The sequence below is a fragment of the Colobus angolensis genome, unplaced genomic scaffold (genome assembly GCF_000951035.1).
Source record: "Colobus angolensis palliatus isolate OR3802 unplaced genomic scaffold, Cang.pa_1.0 Scaffold8, whole genome shotgun sequence".
Taxonomy (NCBI): Eukaryota; Metazoa; Chordata; class Mammalia; order Primates; family Cercopithecidae; genus Colobus; species Colobus angolensis.
The window spans coordinates 16974800-16996287 of record NW_012121820.1 but is presented as its reverse complement, the minus strand read 5'-3'; the positions used below and the strand labels follow the sequence as shown (position 1 = coordinate 16996287).

General features: G+C 53.1%; 1 protein-coding gene across 2 annotated transcripts in view; it reads right to left on the bottom strand.

The window, feature by feature from the left end:
• The window catches only part of SOGA1 (suppressor of glucose, autophagy associated 1), a 95536-nt gene extending 74054 nt beyond the window's left edge, over nucleotides 1–21482 (bottom strand). The window contains exon 1 of one of the 2 annotated variants that reach the window (XM_011929093.1): nucleotides 21324–21482. In XM_011929093.1, the coding sequence (XP_011784483.1) occupies nucleotides 21324–21395 (72 nt within the window). In that variant the 5' untranslated portion in view covers nucleotides 21396–21482. Of the gene's footprint in view, nucleotides 1–17681; nucleotides 17987–21323 lie in introns of those variants that run through there. The other variant, XM_011929094.1, reaches the window with a different exon arrangement.
• Between the last annotated feature and the right edge of the window lie 6 nt (nucleotides 21483–21488).

Below are 21488 nucleotides of genomic sequence, written 5' to 3'. Positions count from 1 at the left end.
TGTGTGTGTGTGTGTGTGTGTGTGTGTGTGTGTGGAGAGACAGGGTTTTGCCATGTTGCCCAGGCTGGTCATGAATTCCTGAGCTCAAGCAATCTGCCCAGCTTAGCATCCCAAAGTGCTGGGATTACAGGCATGAGCCACCATGCCTGGCCTGGGTTTGGGTTTTAAGCAGACAGGGTAAGAGTATGACCTCACTTCCTCAAGGCAGCTTCTGCTACCGCTGTCATCAGCTTCCAGCTGTTCCTCACTTCTCCTTTGTAATCATTATTAGCAAATCTGCAATTCTATGTTTAATAGTTTGTCTCCCAGCCAAACCATGAGTACCTGGAGGCCATCTCATTTGGCCTAGCAGGCAGTAGGCTCCCAACAAATATTAACTGAATGGGTGCATGCATGTTTAGTTAGGTCAAAAACAACAAAAAAGACATACCAATGTGCAACAATCATTAGATACTAAGTATAAGTGGGGAGGGAAGCAGAATTACGCAGAAGAAATGCATAATTATTATGTCTCATACAAATGTGCAAACCCAGTCACAAATGGGAATACTTACTCTTAGTGTGACCGAATGATTTAAATAAGATTGTATGCTAAGAAGGGAAACTGGCCAGGTGCGGTGGCTCACGCCTCTAATCCCGGCACTTTGGGAGGCCAAGGCAGTCAGATCGCCTGAGACCAGGAATTCAAGAGCAGCCTGGCCAACATGGTGAAACCCTGTCTCTACTAAAAATACAAAAATTAGTCGGGCATGGTGGTGGGCGCCTGTAGTCCCAGCTACTCAGGAGGCTGAGGCAGGAGAATCGTTGGAACCTGGGAGGCAGAGGTTGCAGTGAGCCAAGATCATACCACTGCACTCCAGCCTGGGCAGCAGAGCCAGACTCTGTCTCAAAAAATAAAAAAAGGGAAACAGAGTCACCAGGGATGAATGACCTGCTAAAAGCATCCCTGAGGAGCCAGGGGAAGCACCAAGGATGGCGGTGATGGAAGCAGGGGTTGGGGGGTCCAAGGGGCAAAAAGGCCTCTGCGGGCCCTGGAGAGGGCAGATCTGGAGAGCCAAATTCCTCAGCCCTCCCTACCTGCCTTTCCCCAAAGGAAATGGAAAGGAAGGGACTGGGAAGTGGGGTCTCATATTCCTCCCTCCTCATGCTGCCACTGGGAGGAGGGAGTGTCCACTCTGCTCCCGTCAGAGGGACACCTCTGGCTTCTGTCTGAGCACCCCTCACTATACCCCCGCTGGGGCTGGGAGGAAGGGGGGATCTGACCTTGCGCCTGGGAAAGGAACAAACATGGGGGTCTCTCTCTTCATTCCTTCCTGCCCAGAGGGCGAGGACAGCTCTGCTCTTCCAATGGTTAGCCTGGTAAGATGGCTCCCTGTGAGGAAGGGGGTATGGCTGGGGTTGCCTCCACCCCCTGAGGCTGGATGGATTCAGGGTCAGGGTTAGGGAGCCCTACCCTCCAGGCTAGTTCTCAGAAGCTGGGGAGGTTTTCCTGCCCACTGGTTTGACTCCTGGGGCTGCAGAGGAACAGTCACTCCGCCAGGCCACCCCCCACCCCCATCCTCATAGACACACAGACTCACCACCCCACCAGCACACCACGTGGACAGAACCAGGGTGGAGAGGAGGAAGTGGAACAGTAAATGATCACACCAGTTAAAAAATGAGGAAGTGAAGGATCCACGCGCTGTTTCAGGCAGCCGATGAAGGAAGCATGAAGGAAAGAGAACTCAAGAAGTGCAAGCCAGTCGGGTAAATCCAGACTAGGCCAGCCCCCAGAAGGATCTGTGTTCAAATCCCAGCCGTGCCGATCACCAGCACCTCACTTATTCTCTCTAGAAAGTTAAAATGACAGGATATGGTGATGGAAAGAATATGAGGGTCTGAGTGGACCCCAAGCTCCGGCTGAACCTAGGGGAAATGCACACAACCCTATGATGCTGGGCTACATTAACAGATGCACGACATTCAGATCATGGGAGGTGACGTCTCTCACATAAGATCACACCCACAGCGCTAGAGTCATTTTTGGAAATCACGTTTTTTACCTTTTAAATAACTGATTTTCTTATTTATAAAACAGGGCAGGCCGGGGGCGATGGCTCATGCCCGTAATCCCAGCACTTTGGGAGGCCAAGACCGGCAGATCATGAGGTCAGAAGTTTGAGACCAGCCTGGCCAACATGGTGAAACCCCATCTCTACTAAAAATACAAAACTTGGCCGGGCACGGTGGCTCAAGCCTGTAATCCCAGCACTTTGGGAGGCCGAGACGGGTGGATCACAAGGTCAGGAGATCGAGACCATCCTGGCTAACATGCTGAAACCCCGTCTCTACTAAAAAATACAAAAAACTAGCTGGGCGAGGTGGCGGGCGCCTGTAGTCCCAGCTACCCGGGAGGCTGAGGCAGGAGAATGGCGGGAACCCGGGAGGCGGAGCTTGCAGTAAGCTGAGATCATGTGACTGCACTCCAGCCTGAGCAACAGAGCAAGATTCTGTCTTGGAAAAAAAGCAAAGTAAAATAAAATAAAATAAAGCATTGGCAGGGCACAATGGCTCACCCCTGTAACCCCAGCACTCTGAGAAGCTGAGGCAGGAGGATCACTTGAGCCCAGGAGTTCAAGATCAGCCTGGGTAACATAGTGAGACCTCATCTCTACAAAAAATAACAACAACAATAGTAATATATTACATCCAAATAGGCCGTGACTTTAAAAATGGCTATCATTGGCCAGGTGCAGTGGCTCACACCTGTAATCCCAGCACTTTGGGAGGCTGAGGCGGATGGATTACCTGGCCTGGTAGTACACCTGTGGCCCCAGCTACTTGGGAGGCTGGGGTGGGAGGACTGTTTGAGCCCAGGAGGTTGGGGTTACACTGAACTATGATTGTACCACTGCACTCCAGCCTGGGCAACAGAGCAAGAACCTGTCTCTAGAAAAACAAAAAAACTAAAACCATAGAGACAGTTGTGAAAATAGAGAAAACAGGCCAGGTGCAGTGGCTCACGCCTGTAATCCCAGCACTTTGGGGAGGCCGAGGCGGGCGGACCATTTGAGGTCAGGAGTCTGAGACCAGCCTGGGCAACTTGGTGAAACCCTGTCTCTATTAAAAATACAAAATTAGCCAGGCATGGTGGCAGGTGCCTGTAATCCCAGCTACTGAGGCAGGAGAATTGCTTGAACCCAGGAGACGGAGGTTGCAGTGAGCTGAGATCATACCACTGTACTCCAGCCTAGGCGACAGAGCGAGATTCTGTCTCAGAAAAAAAAAAAAAAAGAGAGAAAGGAAATATAATCTGTGCATAATTCCAATACCTGAATCACAGTGGCTCTCAAAGTACAGTTCCTGGACCAGTAGCATCAGCATCACTGGTGAATTCGTGAGAAATTCTCATGTCCCAACCCAGACTTGCTGAATCAGAAACTCCTAGGGTGAGCCCCCCAAGAGATTCTGATGAAGGGCATTTCCTTCTAGCCTTTCCCCCCTCCCTGCTAAAAGGGCAAGAGTCAGATCTCTGAGGACAAGTCCCCAAGCCAGGGCCTGACATAGAGCAGGATCTCAGTAAGCATCCTTTGAATAAGTGAATGAATGAATGATAGTTCTCACATGAGCAGCTGTCTCCCCAGGGCCTGCCCTTCACCACAGTCAATTTGTGACAGCGCCAGATGTTGCATTCACGCCAGTTCCATCTCTCCAGGGGGGCCTAGGCCTCTCGGGGGGGCTAGTCCCAGCTGCAGGCAGAATGCCCGTCAGCCCCTGCTGGCACGGCCCCACGTGAGAGGGTGAGCTGACAAAGGCAGGCTTGTGGCCCCAGGCTGGGTCTGCAGGGACGTGGGCGGGAGAGGCTGGCAAATGCAGGACTTAGGCAGGGGCGCTGAGCTTTCAGGGCCCCAGGTGGGGCTAGGAGCGGGGCTGTTGGGGCTTGGGGAGGGGACCCAGAGGGCAGGCCCTTGTTCTGCTCCAGAGGTTCACAGTCCTCAGGGAGCCTCAGAATGCTCTGGGGCTCTGCGGTCACGCAGTCTGGGCGCCCATCCCAGGAGAGCTCTCCAGTGACAGATCCAACTGAAGGAGCTGGGGATGGGAGGCCCTGGGAGGTGGGGGTGAGGAGCACAGGCTTCCCAGCTCCTTCACAGACAGCTCAGTGGTTCTGAAGAGCCTCTCCCAGCTCCCAGACCCCCTAACTGTGTGGAAATGGGGAGGGAGAGGCCCAGCTCCGCTGGACTCAGTAGGCCTTGTGGCTATAGAACAAGGTTGTAGACATGGTGAAACCTTGTCTCTACTAAAAATACAAAAATTAGCCAGGTGGGGTGGCTCATGCCTGTAATCCCAGCTGTTTGGGAGGCTGAGGCAAGAGAATGGCTTGAACCTGGGAGGCAGAGGTTGCAGTGAGCCGAGATCACGCCATTGCACTCCGGCCTGGTCAACAGAGCGAGACTCTCTCAAAAAAAAAAAAAAAAAAAAAAAATCCCCTCAGCACCACCGGGGAAACCCCAAGCCTCATCCTCTGCAAGATAACAAAAGGGCAAAGTGCCTGGTAGTGCCCACCTCAGAGCCTTGGGACCCCTGACCCTCAGCCCCACCACAGCCTGGCCACCTCCTTCAAGTTGACCTCTTCACCTTAAAGGCTACTCTTGAAGCTAACCCAGATTTTTTAGCTGGACTGGTAATGGGGAATAGGAGCATGGGGGAGGATGGGAGACCAGGGCACCCACACTGCTGCCAGGATAGGCAGTGCTTCCCTTTCTAGAGAATGCTTTTTTGCTCTGATTACACAGTTAATAGCTGTTTTTGGAGAAATCTGAAGAAGGTAGATGGCTTTCTATCTCTTCTACCAGTTTTCACCAGCTTCCGCATCAGGTCCAAATCCCCTTACTGGGCCCTGAGCCAGCCCCTGGTCTCCTCCCTACTCCTGCCTTACCCCGGCCCTCCAGCATCCAAATAGGCTGTGACTTTAAAAACGGCTACCACTGGCCGGGTGCGGCAGCTCATGCCTGTAATCCCAGCAATTTGGGAGGTCGAGGTGGATGGATTACCTGAGTTCAGGAGTTCGAGACTAGCCTGACCAACATGATGAAACCCCATCTCTACAAAAAAACACAAAAAAATTAGCCAGGCGTGGTGGCGGGTGCCTGTAATCCCAGCTACTCAGGAGACTGAGGCAGGAGAATCGCTTGAACCCCAGAGGCAGAGGGTGCAGTGAGCTGAGATCGCACCAGTACACTTGAGCCTGGGCGACACAGACAGACTGTTTCAACAAACAAAACATGGCTACCACCTATTAGGAGGCTCACTAATTACCAGGCCCTAGCACAGGCAGTACGTGCATTATCGGTTGACAGTTTAATCCTCTTACCAACCCTGTGAGGTAGGTGCTGAAAATGTTCCTATTTTGCAGATAAGAAGACGAGGCTCAGAAGCTTCGCAGAGCTGCTTGAGCAAGGGACCTGCGGTGCTGGATTCCACACCAGCCACGTGGCCCTGGGTCAGTGCGTCATAACTGTGCTCTTCCAGATTGTTCAGCTGTTCCCTCTGATAGAACGGCCTTTGCCAGGCTGACTCCTGACTATCTCATCCTTCCAGAACATTTCTTCCCCGCAATCTGATTCAAACCCTACGCTCTGAAATCTATGGTCCGTTGTGCTGGCAGTTTTAGGTTGTATCTGTTTTCAAGTCAGTCTTCCCCAAGAGCTAGGGAGAAGGGCTGGGGCTGGTTTGTGTCTAGTCCCCAGCATCACCCAGGGCAGGCCGTGGTACAGGCAGGTACCGTCACTGTCTATGTGTAGATGTAGGAATTAAAGAATGAGTATGGGGCCAGGCGTGGTGGCTCACGTCTGTAATTGCAACACTTTGGGGGGCCAAAGAGGGAGGATCCCTTGAGCTCAGGAGTTCAAGACCAGCCTGGACAACATAGCGAGACCCTATCTCTACAAAAAAATTTAAAAATTAGCCAGGCATGGTGGTGTGCACCTGTAGCCTCAGATACTCAGGAGGCTGCAACAGGAGGATCACTTGAGTTTGGGAGGTTGAGGCTGCAATAAGTAAGGATTGCGCCACTACACTCCAGCCTGAGTGACACAGAGAGAGTCTGACCCAAAAAAAAGAAAAAATGAATATAGCTTCCGTCCTGCCCAGTCCACAACTCCAGGCCAGCTGCAAAGAGTTAGGAAGACAGAAGTTCAAGACCAGCCTTGGCAATGCAGTGAGTCTCCGTCTCTACAAAAAAAATAAAAAATTTAAAAAATTTAGCTGGGCATGTGCCTGTAGTCCCCAGGACTCAGGAGGCTGAGGCAGGAGGATCACTTGAGCCCAGGAGTTCCAGGATGCTGTGAGCCATGACTGCACCACTGCACTCCAGGCTGAGTGACTCTCCAGAGTGAGTCCCCTCCAGAGTGAGCTCACTACTCTCCAGAGTGAGACCCCTGTCTCTAAATAAAAATAGAAGAGGGAGAGCCTAGGCAGATCAGAACTAGTCTCAGATCTCTATGCCACCCAAGGAGGGTAGGCAGGGTCTGTCTGCACACGGAACCTCCTGCTCACCCACCCACTCCCTGCCCACAAAGTGCATCTCTGTCCACCCCCTGCCAAACCATGAGCTCAGCCTGCAGGAAGCAGCCTCTCAGAGGCAAACCTGCTCCCCTCGATGGACTGATTCCCAAGAATCCTGGGAGAATTGTCCAGGAAGAGCCTCTTGGTCCCGGCTGGGCCAGACGGCCAAACATGAGCTCACACTACTGCTAATAATAGCAAGATCTTGCACAGCAGCAGAGGGCTTCACAGTTTACAAAGCCATTCCATCTGAATCATCTCACAGATCCTCACTGAAACCCCCCCAGTAAGGAGAGACAGGAACCATCATCCATGTTCTACAGATGAAGAACTTCAGAGAAGCACAGGGAAGGTGGGTCATGCCCAAGCACATGCAAACGGGCAAGGGGAGGGGGTGAGACCTCCAATCAGGACTCAAACTCCAACCACTGACTTCAAGATCTTTCTTTGGAACCAGAACTCAGGGAGTCCACGAACTTGGAAAATCACATCTTTCTTTTGACTGACCTCTAAGTAAAATGTAGCATTTCCTTCTATTCTGGGCCTATAAACAAACCATCATTATATGAGTAATACCTGTGACTTTGCCACCAAAAAAAAATCCCAGATATTTTCATATCATATAACAATTGCTGCAAAAATGTCAAAATATTATTTACATTCATCAGTAGTTTGAAATTATGCTAGTTAGATCTGTCATCAGAATTTACGAGTTAATAAGCACACATATTACTATGTTGTAATTTAAAAATACTTTTATAACTGTATTTCAATAGAGTTGGTTTCCTTTTTTTTTTTTGAGACAGAGTTTTGCTCTCGTTGCCCAGGCTGGGGTCCAGTGGTGCGATCTCAGCTCACCACAACCTCTGCCTCTGGGGTTCAAGCGATTCTTCTACCTCAGCCTCCTAAGTAGCTGGGATTACAGACATGTGCCATCAAGCTCATCTAATTTTTGTATTTTTAGTAGAGACGGGGTTTCGCCATGTTAGCCAGTCTGGTCTCGAACTCCTGACCTCAGGTGATCCACCCGCCTCAGCCTCCCAAAGTGCTGGGATTACAGGCGTGAGCCATCGCACCCAGCCAAAATAAGATATAACTTTAAATGTTTAAAATGAAATATAGGCAGGAGAAGCAGAGCTCCGCTTTCAAATCACACTTTTTACTTATTTATTTTATTTTTTGAGACGGGGTCTCACTGTCACAGTGACTTGATCACAGCTCACTGCAGCCTTGACCTCTTGGGCTAAAGTCATCCTCACACTTCAGCCTCCTGAGTAGCTGGGACTACAGGCACACACCACCATGCCTGGTTGAATTTTGTATTTTCTGTAGAGAGGGGGTCTTGCTTTATTGCCCAGGCTGGTAAATCACATATAAGTGTTCTAAGAAAGATTATTTTCTACGAGAAACCCACATAGATATAAAATGATTTCACCTTTGTACACTGAGGACAGCAGGGGGAAGTTCAGATTTGGGGCCACTGGAACCTTCGCATGTGGCTCCAGATGCATGGCTATGATGGAATTGGCCTGCAGCAGCTGGGGAGCTATGGGGCTGGAGATGAAAGTGACTGAATACCTGGACCCTCTGCAGAAACACAGCAAGTGGCAGCATGTGGTCTGAACCCAGCAGCAGCTCCCAGCTGGGAGGACGGGAAGAGAACCAAGGGGACATGAGGTTCCTGAAGGCAGGAGCAGGTTGCCTCTTGCCAGCCACCAAGGAAGAGACTTCCGGAGCGGAAGTCCCTCAGCTACCTCCCACCCAAGAGTCAGCCCCTAGTGTCCCTGGGGAACTCTGATATGACCCCTACAGACCACATTCTAGAAACTCCAGATATGCCAAGGCTGGCTCAGGGGTGGGAAGCTGCAATCTGAGCCCGCCTAGCTCCCACGGGACTCTGTACTGCCTGGGCCTCCTACTCCACACCTGTTTCCCACCTCAAAAGCCACCTCCAGCAGAGCGCGGTGGCTCACACCTGTAATCCCAGCACTTTGGGACGCCAAGACGGGCAGATTACTTGAGGTCAGGACTTCGAGACCAGCCTGGCCAACATGGTGAAACCCTGTCTCTACAAAAATACAAAAAATTAGCCGGGGGTGGTGGTGCACGCCTGTAATCCCAGCTGCGCAGGAGGCTGAGGCAGGAGAATCGCTTGAACCCAGGAGGTGGAGGTTGCAGTGAGCCGAGATGGCACCACTATACTCCAGCCTGGACAACAGAATGAGACTGTGTCTGACAAAAAAAAAAAAAGAAAAAAGCCACCTCCACCAAGAAGCCTCCCTGACTGCCCCAGGGCAGAGCCCTTTTGTTTGAACAATTACTGAGTACCTATGGTGGGCCAGACCCATCACCAAATTATTGGATTTAATCCTTATGATGGGCACTCTGCTCCCAACTAATTTGTACAGTGAGTGATTTTTTCTAAAACCATGTTTAAAATGTGGTTAAAGCTGTTTAAGGCCGGGCGCGGTGGCTCAAGCCTGTAATCCCAGCTGCGCAGGAGGCTGAGGCAGGAGAATCGCTTGAACCCAGGAGGTGGAGCTTGCAGTGAGCTGAGATCCAGCCACTGCACTCCAGCCTGGGCAACAGAGCGAGACTCCATCTCAAAAAAAAAAACAAAAAAAAAAAACTGTTTAAAATTCTCCAATGATCACCAAAACCTGGGAACCACCCAAATGTCCCTCAGCTGGTGAATGATAAACTGTGGTACGTCCACGCAATAGAATACTACTCAGCCATAAAAAGGAAAGAACTGCTGACACCTGTAACATGGAGGAAGCTCACATGCAGGAAGCTTAGGGAAGGAAGCCAGACTGAGTATGCTATACACTATATGAGTCTATTTTTGACACTCTGGAAAAGGCAAGGCTATAGAGACAGAAAACAGTCCCAGTGGTTGTCAGGGTCTGAAACTGAAAGAGGAAGTGACCTCACAGGGCAAAATTTGGGGTGTGAAGGAACTGTTCTATATCTTGGTTGTGGTGGTGGCTACAGAACTGGATGCATTTGCCAAAATTCATTTTATTATATATATTTGTACAACTGTATATATTGTATATATATGCCCAGTACACCTGACCTAAAACCCCAAAAAGCAAAAAGCAAAGCAAAACAAAAACCTCCAGTGAGTTTTCATCACACACAAAAGAAAACCCAAATCCCATCACAGGGTATACAGGCGCTGTCTGGCCTGAGTCCTGTTCACTTCTCCATCTTCATCTCCCTCGACTCCTCCTCTCACTGGCAACACAGCAGCCACTTGGGTCTTAGGCAACCAGCAACTGCCTCACCTGTCCCACCCCAAAGCCTTTGGCCTTGCAGTTTCCTCTGCCTGGATTTCCCTGCCCCCCATCTCTGCACTGCTGGCTTGCCTTCTGCCTCAAGTCTCCACTGAACTGCCACCTCCTCTGAGAAGCCTTCCGTGCTCCTCCAGTCCCATTATGTCCATCTTAACCCCTTTTTCTTTCTTGGCATATATCACAAGTTTATTTGTGATATTCATCGTTTTATTTGTCTGTTTGCCTGCAGAATGTCAGTTTCTACCAGTAGGATGTGATGTCAGGAGGACAGAGCCCAGCACAGTGCCTGGGACACACAGAACAGCTCAATAAAGAGGTGCTGAATGAATACACAGGCCCTCAGAGGGGAGGAGAATCCCCCTGTTCTACTCCCCTACAGAAAACCACTTCTAGTCCGTGCTTCTGTGTCTGAATCTAATTCCTTGAATCTGTGAAGCTAATGCCCATGGGTGCTTCGGACCCCAGTGGTAGGGCTCAAATCCCAGCCCAGCAACACCCAGGCCACAGCCCTGCCAGATTCCAAACCTTACCCAAATGTACCACCTCCTCCCCAGGTTCCAGGGGCCCAACAAGCCCTCCGACGGGCAGACCAACCCAAAAGAATGACAGAGCTGAGCTGAGAGGCCCAGAACCCTCACTCTGCGCAGCAGCAACCACACTACAGAGGAACAGGAGCCTCCGCCTGGCCCGCCTGCTCCCACATTGCCCTGGCCACCATGGTCCCTCCTTCAGGCCAAGGCCTGGGCTGCCTCCCATCTGCCACCCTGGCTCTGGGCCACTTGTCTCCTGCCTGGCCCAGGCCACTCACCCCAGCCCCAGAAGGGCTGCTTTGCGGAGTGCGCCGGCAGTGGCCACAGGGGCGGCATGCCAGCCCCACCCAAGAGGCCAGGGCAGCCATCTGCCATCCCTTCTGCCAGTCCCCCAGGAGTCTGTCAAGGCTCCAGATGAGATCATCGCACTTGGACCCCAAAAAAGGGTATGCAAAAAACTCCGCAGAGCTCCACTTCTCAGCTCAAATGCAAACACTCTGGGCACAGCAGCAGGGGAGGAAACCCAAGGACTCCATCCCTTCATACCCAGGGACACAGAGGCCTCGAGAAGGACAGGGGACAATGCCACAGTCCCTGGAGGGGATAGCACTGAGTGGGCGGGGGGGCTCTGGGCACCTGTCTCCCACTCCAGAGCTCAATCTAGCTTAGCATCCTTGGAAAGAAGCTGGGGTCCAGTTTTGGGGGAGTTGCATCAAAGGTCCTGATGAGGCCGGGCACGGTGGCTCACACCTGTAATCCCAGCACTTTGGGAGACTGAGGTGGGTGGATCACTTGAGGTCAGGAGTTCAAGACCAGACTGGCCAACATGGTGAAACCCCATCTCTACTAAAAATGCAAAAATTAGCCGGGCATGGCAGCACATGCCTGTAATCCCAGCTACTTGGGAGGCTGAGACAGGAGAATCACTTGAACCCAGGAGACAGAGGTTGCAGTGAGCCGAGATCACACCACTGCACTCCAGCCTGGGCGACAGAGTGAGACTTCGTCTCCGGGAAAAAAAAAAGGTCCCAGGGAAAGAAGGCCAGTACACCCAGCGTGGAATTGCTGTGCCACACAATTTCCCCACTCCAGCCGACACGGAGACTGCTTGGCCCTGGAGACCCACTGCATCCTGCTCCTCTGGTTAGGAATAATGAGGGAAGACTGGGGCCTGGACCCACCTCTCCAATGCCAAGAAATAAGAGGAGATGCTCCCTGTGCACTTCCCCTCCCCGCCAGGCAGTGCACATTCTCTCACTGCAGTCCAAGCAATCCCCGATGGGAGAGGAACCTCAGAGAGGTCAAGTATGTTGCCCAAGGCCACACACAGTTAAGTGGCACAGCCAGGATTCAGGTCCAGCTGGAGCTCCTATAAGCTGGACCAGACAGGCTTATAATGAACAATGGTGACGATAACAATAGCTAACATTGACAAGTGTTTAATGTGTTCCAGACACCGGACTGAGACAGAAAGGCCATTATCTCTTGCTCAGTGATGAACCTTAGAGGCAGGTGCTATGATTATCTTATCTCCATTTCACAGGTGAGCAAACGGAGGCCCAGGAAGATGAGGTCTATGCAGCCAATCAGGAGTGACCCTCCCAGATCCGTCTGGTACAGCTCTGCATAGGAGACTACAGATGCTCTATCAGGGAGGGGTGTGTGTGTGTATGTGGTGGTAGTTGTTGGTAAGGAGATGCCCAGAGACCATTGCCCACCAAGGCCACATCTGGCTTGTCATTGTTGTCACTGTCCCATTCAAGGCCTTACCTGACAGAGCAGGGAGATATCCACAGGCCCGTGGCCTCTGGGCATTCATGTCAGGAAGCGCCTGACAGTTTCCTCCCATCCTTTCCATGTGAACAGGAAGGAAGGCAGCATTTGGACCTGGAAGTGTTTAAAACATCCCCCAAACACCCTCTGGGTTGCAGCGAAATCTCTAACTCAGAGCAGAGGTCTGAGGTCTTTAGGGATAGAAGGCAAAGCTCCAAAGATAGTGGCCTAAGGCCACACAGCCTGAAGCTCCAGAACACCCCAGCACTTTACACCCCTGCCATTCCCCCTGCCTGGCATCCTGGAGAGAAGCACAAGACCCCAGTCCTGCCTCTTGCCACTTACAGGCTGCATGACCTCTAACTAGCCCCCTAACCTCTCTGGGCCTCAGTTTCTCTCTTTGTAAAAGGAAGGAGCTAAGTACCCTGGAAGGTCCCTGCCCTCATGCAGGGCAAGGTGGGGCAGTGGTGGCATGAAACCCGTCATTACCCCATTAATAATCTAATCACCATCATGGTAAATGCTCCAAAGGAAGCTCCAGGGAACTCCAAGGTGTCTGACACAGGAGCCTGGCCTGGGGAGTTGCTGCTGGGGCTGAGTGCTCTAAGGTGGAGGAAGAAACTAAGGGAAAGAGCCAGGAACTGCAAGCACAAAGGCCAGGTGGGAAGAGCACGGGACAGAGGCTGGGGTGTGTCCAGCACCCGTAGAGCTTGGGCTGGGCAGGGGTGGGCGAGGCTGCGGGAGGCAGGACCACACAGGCTGCTCCACCATGAGGCAGGGTCAAGGAGAGGCTGGAAGGGGAGAGGCTGTTGCAACTGCCTCAAGTCCAGAAGATCAAAAGCAGGCCTGGGCCCCAACCAGAGTAAAGATGTTCAGCTGACCCAGCCTAGCTAGGGAACCCCAGACTTTTTTCCACAGAGGCTGAGCTTTTCCTTGTGGTTCAGGCAATGAGAGATGATTCACCTCCATTTGAGAATGAGGGGCCCCCAAAGGTGTCCTTCCATTAGCAAATGTGTATCACCAGTTACTAAGCCGGTGGCACTAGCCTGGGTCATTCAGGGAAGAGTGACACAATGCCGTGGGGGAGGGTAGGGGGGAGACACAGACAGGGAGATATGTTTGGGGGTACCCAAAATGCAGTGCAGCTCTGTGCATACCACTCAGACTGATGCCCTAAGCCAACACCCACGGGGGAAACCCAGAGCCAAGCACAGCCCCTGCTGTCAAGGACCCAGCTTAACCTGGGGTCACCGGGATCACACCAGGGCCAGATAGAACAGGCAAGCGCTTGGCTGTTGGGTCCTTCCGAGGAGCCAGACCTCGCTAATGGGACCCATACATGCACTCTTTCTCTTATGGAACCCTCATGGCAACATGCGCGGCAAGGACATCTACAGATGAGGAGACTGAGGCTCAGAAAGGGAAAGCTCAGAAAGGAAAAGGCAGAGCTGGGATTCGAGCCCAGTCAGCTTGGCTCTAGATCACAGTGCTCTCTCCCAACCACCCTGGACCTCAGAGAAAGAAGGGCTGGCCTGCTGCTCCCACTCGCTCCAACCCCCTGCTGCGCCCCACTGCCGCAAAGCAGGCAGATGCAGTGCTGACTGAGGCCTCCAGTGATGCCAGGGTCAGCCTGGCATGGAGCACCCCAGCTCCAAGTTCCTTCCGGCACCAAGGGGAGTGAACGTGACCACGGATGAGGTCATGCATGTGGGGACTAGGGGAACGACCTCAGTGAAAAACTTGGCTGCTGGGCAGGCCCTTGCCTTGAACTTAGCTGCGCCCTTCCCCTGGGGGACTCTCTGTGTCCCGGAGGCTATGCAGGACATGGGGCCTCCTCTCCTCCTCTGTGCCACGATGGTGCTAGGTGCACAGAACACCTGAGCTCTCAACCTCCCAAGCGCCCCACTAGAAAGGATCACATCCCATTTTACAGGAGGAACACGGAGGCTTGATGAGGGACTCATGCAGGGACAGCATGCACAGGGAGAAGGTGACACAGTGAAGTTTGGCTCCAGACTTGACTCCAGAGGTGGAGTTTGCCCCTGAGACCACACAGCCTTGCTCTCCTCCCTCCCCAGGCCTCTCTGGCAGGGCAGGCCTCAGGCCCAGGGCTGCAGACACATAAAAGGAGGTGGCTGCAGGTTTGCTGCAACAAGACCCCTCCCAGCAAGGTGCTCACACGGCTTCGGCCTGGCATTCAGTGCCCGTCCCAAGCCGGCCCAACTCCCCTTCCCAGACTCTCCTCAACCCTGCCAGCTCCCACCACTCCCTCTAGCGTTTCTGTTTCAAGCCTGTGGTCCACCTCCAGGCCCTGCCTACTGCCTTTCACTTAATTGCACACATATTTATTGAGCTCCTACAACGTGGCAGGCACTGTTCTAAGAGCTGGGCACAGAGACAGCCACTTGAGGCTAACTCCCCAGCTCCAAGGACACCTCCTCCTCCAGGAAGCCTGCCAAGCCCCTTCTCTGAGCTCCCATACCTCCTCTAGCCATCTCTACCCTGGAATCCATCATTCCCCAGCCAGAACTGGGCACCCTTTACAGATGGGAGTGGCATGGCCCTCTGCAGCCCCCAGCAAGGGAACAGGGGGAGAAGGGGGAGATAGGGCCAGCAGGAAATTCCAAGGAGATTAGAAGGGAGTTGCCCCTGGGCAGTGTTTCTTCTGTGGGCAGCCTGACAATCAGTCCACTTCACTCAGCCCCACTGGCCCTGGGCATTAGGGAACTGGGGGACCTCAGTGCAGCTTCTTCTGACTTCAAGACCTACCAGCCCCCATCCACCCACCACCCAGGATCCCAGGACCCCCAGCTCCAGAAGGTTACAAAGTCAAGCCCCTGGCCACACTCCTCAGCGTTCCCAGCAGCCTTGTGGAAGGAAGCCTACAGAGCCACTAACAACAGTTTAGTTTGTACACATTAGCTCCAGGGAGACACAGACCAGGATTTCCTGTTTCTGTGTGTGGATGAAATGTCACAGCCCGTGACAGTGTGTGTGTGTGTGTGTGTGTGTGTGTGTGTGTGTGTGTGTGTGTGTGTCTAGGTTCCCTGGTTTGAGAGCCTCTGGCTCCTGTTGGCAAATGCTACATGCCTAATGTTTGCATGCCAGACTGTGCCGTGTCCCTGCTGATGTGCATGTGACTGTGTGTGCTGTGTGTAAATGTCTGTGTGGGAGTCCCCTTGGTGGGTGTCTGTAAGCCTCGGGTAAGTGTGCAAGTCTCTGCTGTTCTCTTTGTGGAAGAGGCAGGGGAGGTACCTGGGTGGTGAGCTTGTGCCTGGGCCAGCCTGGCAAGCGTAGATGTGTCGACTTTCGTGGATGCTAGTGTGTGTGTATAATGTCTGCGTGGGTTTGTATCCCCGCCTTCATGTGTACTTCTGGTGAGTCTGAGTGTGTCTGCAGGATGTCAGTCTCTGGGGCATATCCGGGTGTGTCTGGGGGTGTAAGATGTGTATATGAGGATGTGTTTCTGACCTGGGGGTTGCAACAGGGTCTCAGCCTGTGTGTCTGTGTGGTGATGCGTGGGTGTGATGGAACGGGAGTTGTGTAGCTGCTTGGGTGTGTGCACTTCTCTGAGTGAGCATCCCCTCTACTATGTCTGGTTGAAAGCATCCAACACCAGCGAGTCACTGGATGGGTCTGTGAGACATGTGCCAGTGGCTGTGTGTCTCTGAGCTTGAGCTATGAATACATATATGCGCACTTGTATGTACAAGAGAGAGTGCGCCCAGGGACAAAGGCTCAGCCCCTGGGAGGCTGAGGCTGGGCCTCAGGATAGGGAACAGCCAAGAGTTTTGCTGACTGTGGTAACCTCCTCTCCTCCACCCAGTGACAGACTGGAGTCCTCCCCTGTAGCTCCTAGGAGCCAAGAAGAGAAGAGCTACATGCAGAAGCCTACTACATGGTCACTGGGTCCAGACACCCAGCACAGGGCCTGGTACCCCGGACTCACTGGGGAAATACGTGTTGAATGAATGAATGAATGCCTGGAGAAACAGACAAGGGAACGGCAATGACTGGGAAGGACACTAACATTCACTGTGCACTCTATCTGCATCCTCACACTGAAAAGGGTCCTCACGGCCCTGGGTGGGCATGCTTGTCCCCCATGTTACAGAAGAAGGAACAATCTCACACACGTGCACACATAAACGTCCTCCACTAACCCCCCCTCCCCCAGGCTCCAGGCCCCCAGCATGCCTTAGCCTAGAGCCTGGCCCATGGCAGGATTCCTCTCACCAACCTGTGTCCCAGCCTAGACACGCTAGTTAGCAACCAAAAGCTCACTGCTCTGGTCACACTGCAGAAAGAACAGGCCCAGAGTTAGACCAACCTGGGTTGGAATCCTGGCTATGTAACTTAGAGCCTCCATTTACTGATCTGTAAAATGGCAAGCGGGGATGGATTAGGTGCTTCCTCCAGGCCCTTCTGAGCTGACACCTAGCCTGGCTGCACTTCAAACACTCACATCTAGAATCACCAAGGAGGGAGCCCACACACACGGCAGGGAAGGTGATCACACCTTCCCGTCCTCCCTGGGGCAGCTACTGATGTATCAACATTCTAAAACTAAGGAAATCCACCCTCCTGCATTCTCCCAGTTCCTCCAAGAATGCGGACACAGGCCCCCGTCTGCCCATTGACTATGAATAACAATTCCTCAGGCGACTTGGGATTTCACTGCTAGCAAAATGTTTTCTTGTCTATTTCTTCCCTGATTCCTGATGACAATCATAAGAGATTGTCCAGGCAGGTTCCATCACCTTTACTTATTTTTTTGTTAAGACAGAGTTTCACTCTGTTTCCCAGGCTACAGTGCAGTGGTGCGATCTCGGCTCACTGCAACCTCCGCCTCCCAGGGTCAAGTGATTCTCCTGGGAATTACAGGGATTACAGGCGCGTGCCACCATGCCTGGGTAATTTTTGTATTTTTAGTAGAGATGGGGTTTTGCCATGTTGGCCACCTTGGTTTTGAACTCCTAACTTCAGATGATCCGCCCGCCTCGGCCTCCCAAAGTGCTGGCATTACAGGCGTGAGTCACCGCGCCAGGCTCCATCACCTTTATTATATAGACGAGAAAAAAAGCAGCTCAGAGAAGCCAGGTAACTTGCCCATGGCCACACAGTAAATGGGAGAGTCAGGTTTCAAAGTCAGGTCTTCAGGCTCCAACTCTCAGATTCCTCCATCCACACCCAGTGGGTTCCTACATGTCCTGGTCACATGGTATGTGCTTAATGGTTAGTGGTGATAAAAGGCTGGAAGACCTCAGATCACCGGGTCTTTGAAGGTCACAGGTGACGTGTCTGCTCTGCAGTTAAAGCTGCATCTTAGCATCCTGGAACCTCAGTAGTTAATAACCTTCAGACTTCCTTGGCTAGAAGGGACCCAAGGTCAGGCAGCTCAGCTGCAGCCACCACATCAATCTCCCTCTGAACCCTCTTCAAGCAATCATTCCACAAACCCTCTGTCTCTATCCAAGCATGAAAGGTCATCCGGCCTCTTTCTGAATAATTAAAGTGACAGTGAGCTCACTACCTTCTCTGTAGAAGCTCCTTCTATCTTCTCACTGGGAGAGAGCTGCCCGATTTATCCTTTCCTCACTTGGGCCCCAGAGCAGGCCACACCAGACTGGAGATCACCCAAGAGTCCTTCCCAGTTGATAGTTCCCAGTGACCCCTACAAGGGGGAGGTAAGCCTGAGCAGGGCCATCCACCAGACATGGTGGGACCTCCTTCAACTCTGCTCCTGCAGGCGACATTCTGGGGATTTGGAGTCCTTTCCCTTGTCCTCAGTTTCTGCATCTTAGAGGCAAAGTAGTCCAGAAAGGCAGGAAACACATCAAGAGTCTAACACGCCTATAATCCCAGCACTTTGGGAGGCCAAGACGGGCGGATCACGAGGTCAGGAGATCGAGACCATCCTGGCTAACACGGTGAAACCCCGTCTCTACTGAAAAATACAAAAAACTAGCCGGGCGATGTGGCGGACCCCTGTAGTCCCAGCTACTCAGGAGGCTGAGGCAGGAGAATGGCGGAAATCCGGGAGGCGGAGCTTGCGGTGAGCGGAGATCAGGCCACTGCACTCCAGCCTGGGCAACAGAGACTCTGCCTCAAAAAATAAAAAAATAAAACAAGTCTAACAAATGCTGCCGGGGCGGTGGCTCACACCTGTAATCCTAGCACTTTGGGAGGCTGAGACGGGTGGATCACCTGAGGTCCGGAGTTCAAGACCAGCCTGACCAACATGGATAAACCGCATCTCTACTAAAAATACAAAATTAGCCAGGCGTGGTGGCATGTGCCTGTAATCCCAGCTACTCCGGAGGCTGAGGCAGGAGAAAGGCTTAAACCCAGGAGGCAGAGGTTGCTGTGAGCCGAGAGCACACCATTGCACTCTAGCCTGGGCAACAAGAGTGAAATTCCGTCTCAAAAAAAAAAAAAGAGTCTAACACACGCTTACTCCAAGCCCTGGCAGCCTAGATTCCCGGCTCTGGGACCCGGAGCAAGTCTCTTCCCCACTCTGGCCACAGTTTTCCCATCTGTGGAATAAACAAAACAACACCTCCAGTAATAACCCCTCTATGGTCCATGTTCAGTCTCTGGATTTTGACCCTGCCTCTGTGAGGTTGGCAGCTGGGACAAACAGATATCCAGACAAGTTAAGGGGCTAACCCAAATGTATACACAGTGAGAAGTGGCATGGGCTGGCCTTACTCTCCTCTCTCACCCACACTCCTTCCCCTCTCTGGCCTCAGCGCTGTTCTTGAACTCAACAAGCTCTTTCCAATTTCCCTTAGCCTGAAATCTTCTTATCCCAGCCCCCACCTTTGTGTGCTCCTGGTAAACCGTCCCCTTCACCCTCATTATGATCTGTGTTGTGATTTCTTGTATGACTATTGTTTAATTCCGGTCTCCCCCAAAGCTCTACGAAAACAGACACCTCACCCTCTGTTGTCCATGGCTGTATCCCAGATCTGTGCTAGCACACAGCAGGTTCTAAATAAACAGCTGGCGAATGAACCAATGAGGGGCCGGGAGAAAGAGCCCAGCTTGCCTCAGGCGATGAAGAGGATCTATTCTGCCCTCACAGAACCCACAAGAGAACAGGCTGGGTGCACATGGAAACGTGTCCCATGCCACTGACAAGAGCAGTGATCGGAGGCTTACTACATACCAGGTGCTCTAATGGCGTTTGCAGGCATCAGCTCATTTAACCCTTGAGATTGGAAAGCGTGTTACTGTCACATTTTTACAAATGAGAAAGCTAAGGTCCAGGGCCGTTAAGTAACTTGCCAAAGATCAGGCAGTCAGGAAGCGACAGACCCCAGACCCAACAGCAGCACGAAGCCTGAGCCACTGAATGAACAGTGGAAATTACGGCTCCATGCTGGCCCAGACGTGGGATGTCCCCAGCTGGGCTCTGGCCCCTGTGAGATCCCGGGCTCAGCCCCCAGCCTCCTGGGACTGTTTTCCCCTTTAAACAGTCATGGGTGCCTCAAACCGACATTGGGTCGGAGCCTGATGACTTCCTGGGATGGAGAGGAGCCCATGGGGATGGGTGCCTAGGAGCCCTGAAGTAAAGCTCTGCAACCCATCCCCCCTTCACCAGAGTGAGTAGCAGGAACTGGGAGGCAGGGTGGGGAGCTCAGAGTTTCAGTTAAGGCCAATTCAGGCAGCACTCACTGGAAGCAGCTCAGAGCACCAAGAGGGCAGGAGCAAAAGACCCCTGTCCTGGCTGGTCGCCTCCTTCTTCCTCCTCACCTTCCACTTGCCCTCTCCTTACCACCAGCTTCTGAAGACTCTAAGAGCTGACTGAACTCCCAGTTGCCAACACCGAACCGGGCCCTTGGGAAGACATCCTCCCATTTAACAGATGAGGAGACTGAGGCCTGGCTTGGGGAAAGGTGTCTCTTGATTCAGACAGACCTTGTCCTTCCATACTACAAGCATTTACAGAACTCAAGCTGGAGAGCAGATCCCGGGGAAAATGGGGAGACAAGAGACACAGTTGAGCAAGACACCAACACTCTAACGAGGGAGAAGCCCATTTGGCCAGAATAGCCACAAGGAAAAGTTAAAAGCTAAGTGCTGCAGGGCAGACATAAATCAGCAGCACTGCTGTGAGCTCCACAGCCAGGGGCACTCTGGGTGTTGTGCCAGGCCATTCACTGTCAAGAGTCCGCAACATTTCAGCCTCCTCCAAAACCGTGCCCAGCTAGCGGCAGGAGAGCTCAGGAAGCTTCTAGCCTCCCAGGGAGAGGTCAACACGTGCAAACTGGGCTGTCCCTAAAGTTGCCACAGCACCAGGAAGCGTGCAGATGGAGCCTGGCCGGCACCCAGTAGGTGCTCACATCCACTGAAAAAGCAAAGGCAAAGCCTGCTGTCCGGGGGAAGCCCTGGGGTCCCCACATGGCCACAGGGAAGGCCCCTTCCAGGTGGGCAGCTGCCCTCCTCTCACTGGGAACATGGAAAGGCACTGGCCACAAGGGGCCAGTGGAGCTGCTGTGTGCACAAGGTCTGCCCCAGGGAGGGCAAAACACAGTCCTGGGATTTAGGAAGCTGCCTCTGAACCGGTTCTCCCACGACATCATCCTCCAGGCTGTGGGACCGTTAGGCTGTGCGGAAGTGGACTCCAGCCAAGGGGATGTTCCCAGATGTCATGCTTTCAGACTGGACCCGCCCAGAAAGGCAGGCAGAGACAGGCCTGCGCCCGGGAAAGCCCTGGATAACGACTCAGGGTGGCATTCAGGCCTCTCCTGGGCAGGGGATGGCCACAGGTTTCCCTGGCGGCAGTGCCCACCAATCTCGTCCTAGGAAGGAGAGCCTGGGCGTGGAGGTTCTGGGCAGCTGAAGGCAGAGATTCATCTCTTCCCGGCCTACCCACCCCCAGCCCAGCAACGCCCCCCAGAACGCTCCAAAGCTGTTTTCTCAAGTCCCCGCTCCCAGGTTAGGGCCCTGTGGCCAGTTCCAAGGTCTTTTTCAGGAGCACGCTTCCCAAATAAAGTTGAGGCGGTGGGGAATGAGGGAGCCCCAGATCCACCTCAGAGTGGTCCCCAGAGGGCTTGGGCCTCTTTCCCCGGATTCTTCAGTGGGAAGGAGGGCCGGCTGGTGCCTCAGGCCCGTGGGACTGTGACAGCCGGTGCCCTCCGCGGTCCCCCTTTCCCCCGGGCGCCCCCACCTTGAGATAGTCGTTCTCTGAGCGCAGCTCCTCCAGCTCCCGCACCAAACCGCCGGGCCCGCAGTCCAGCATCTCCTCGGTGAGGTCGGAAAAGGCGAGCGAGGCGCTGAGCGGCAGGCGGCTGCTGCCCACCGACGACGCAGCCACCGACGGCTCGTCCGGGGA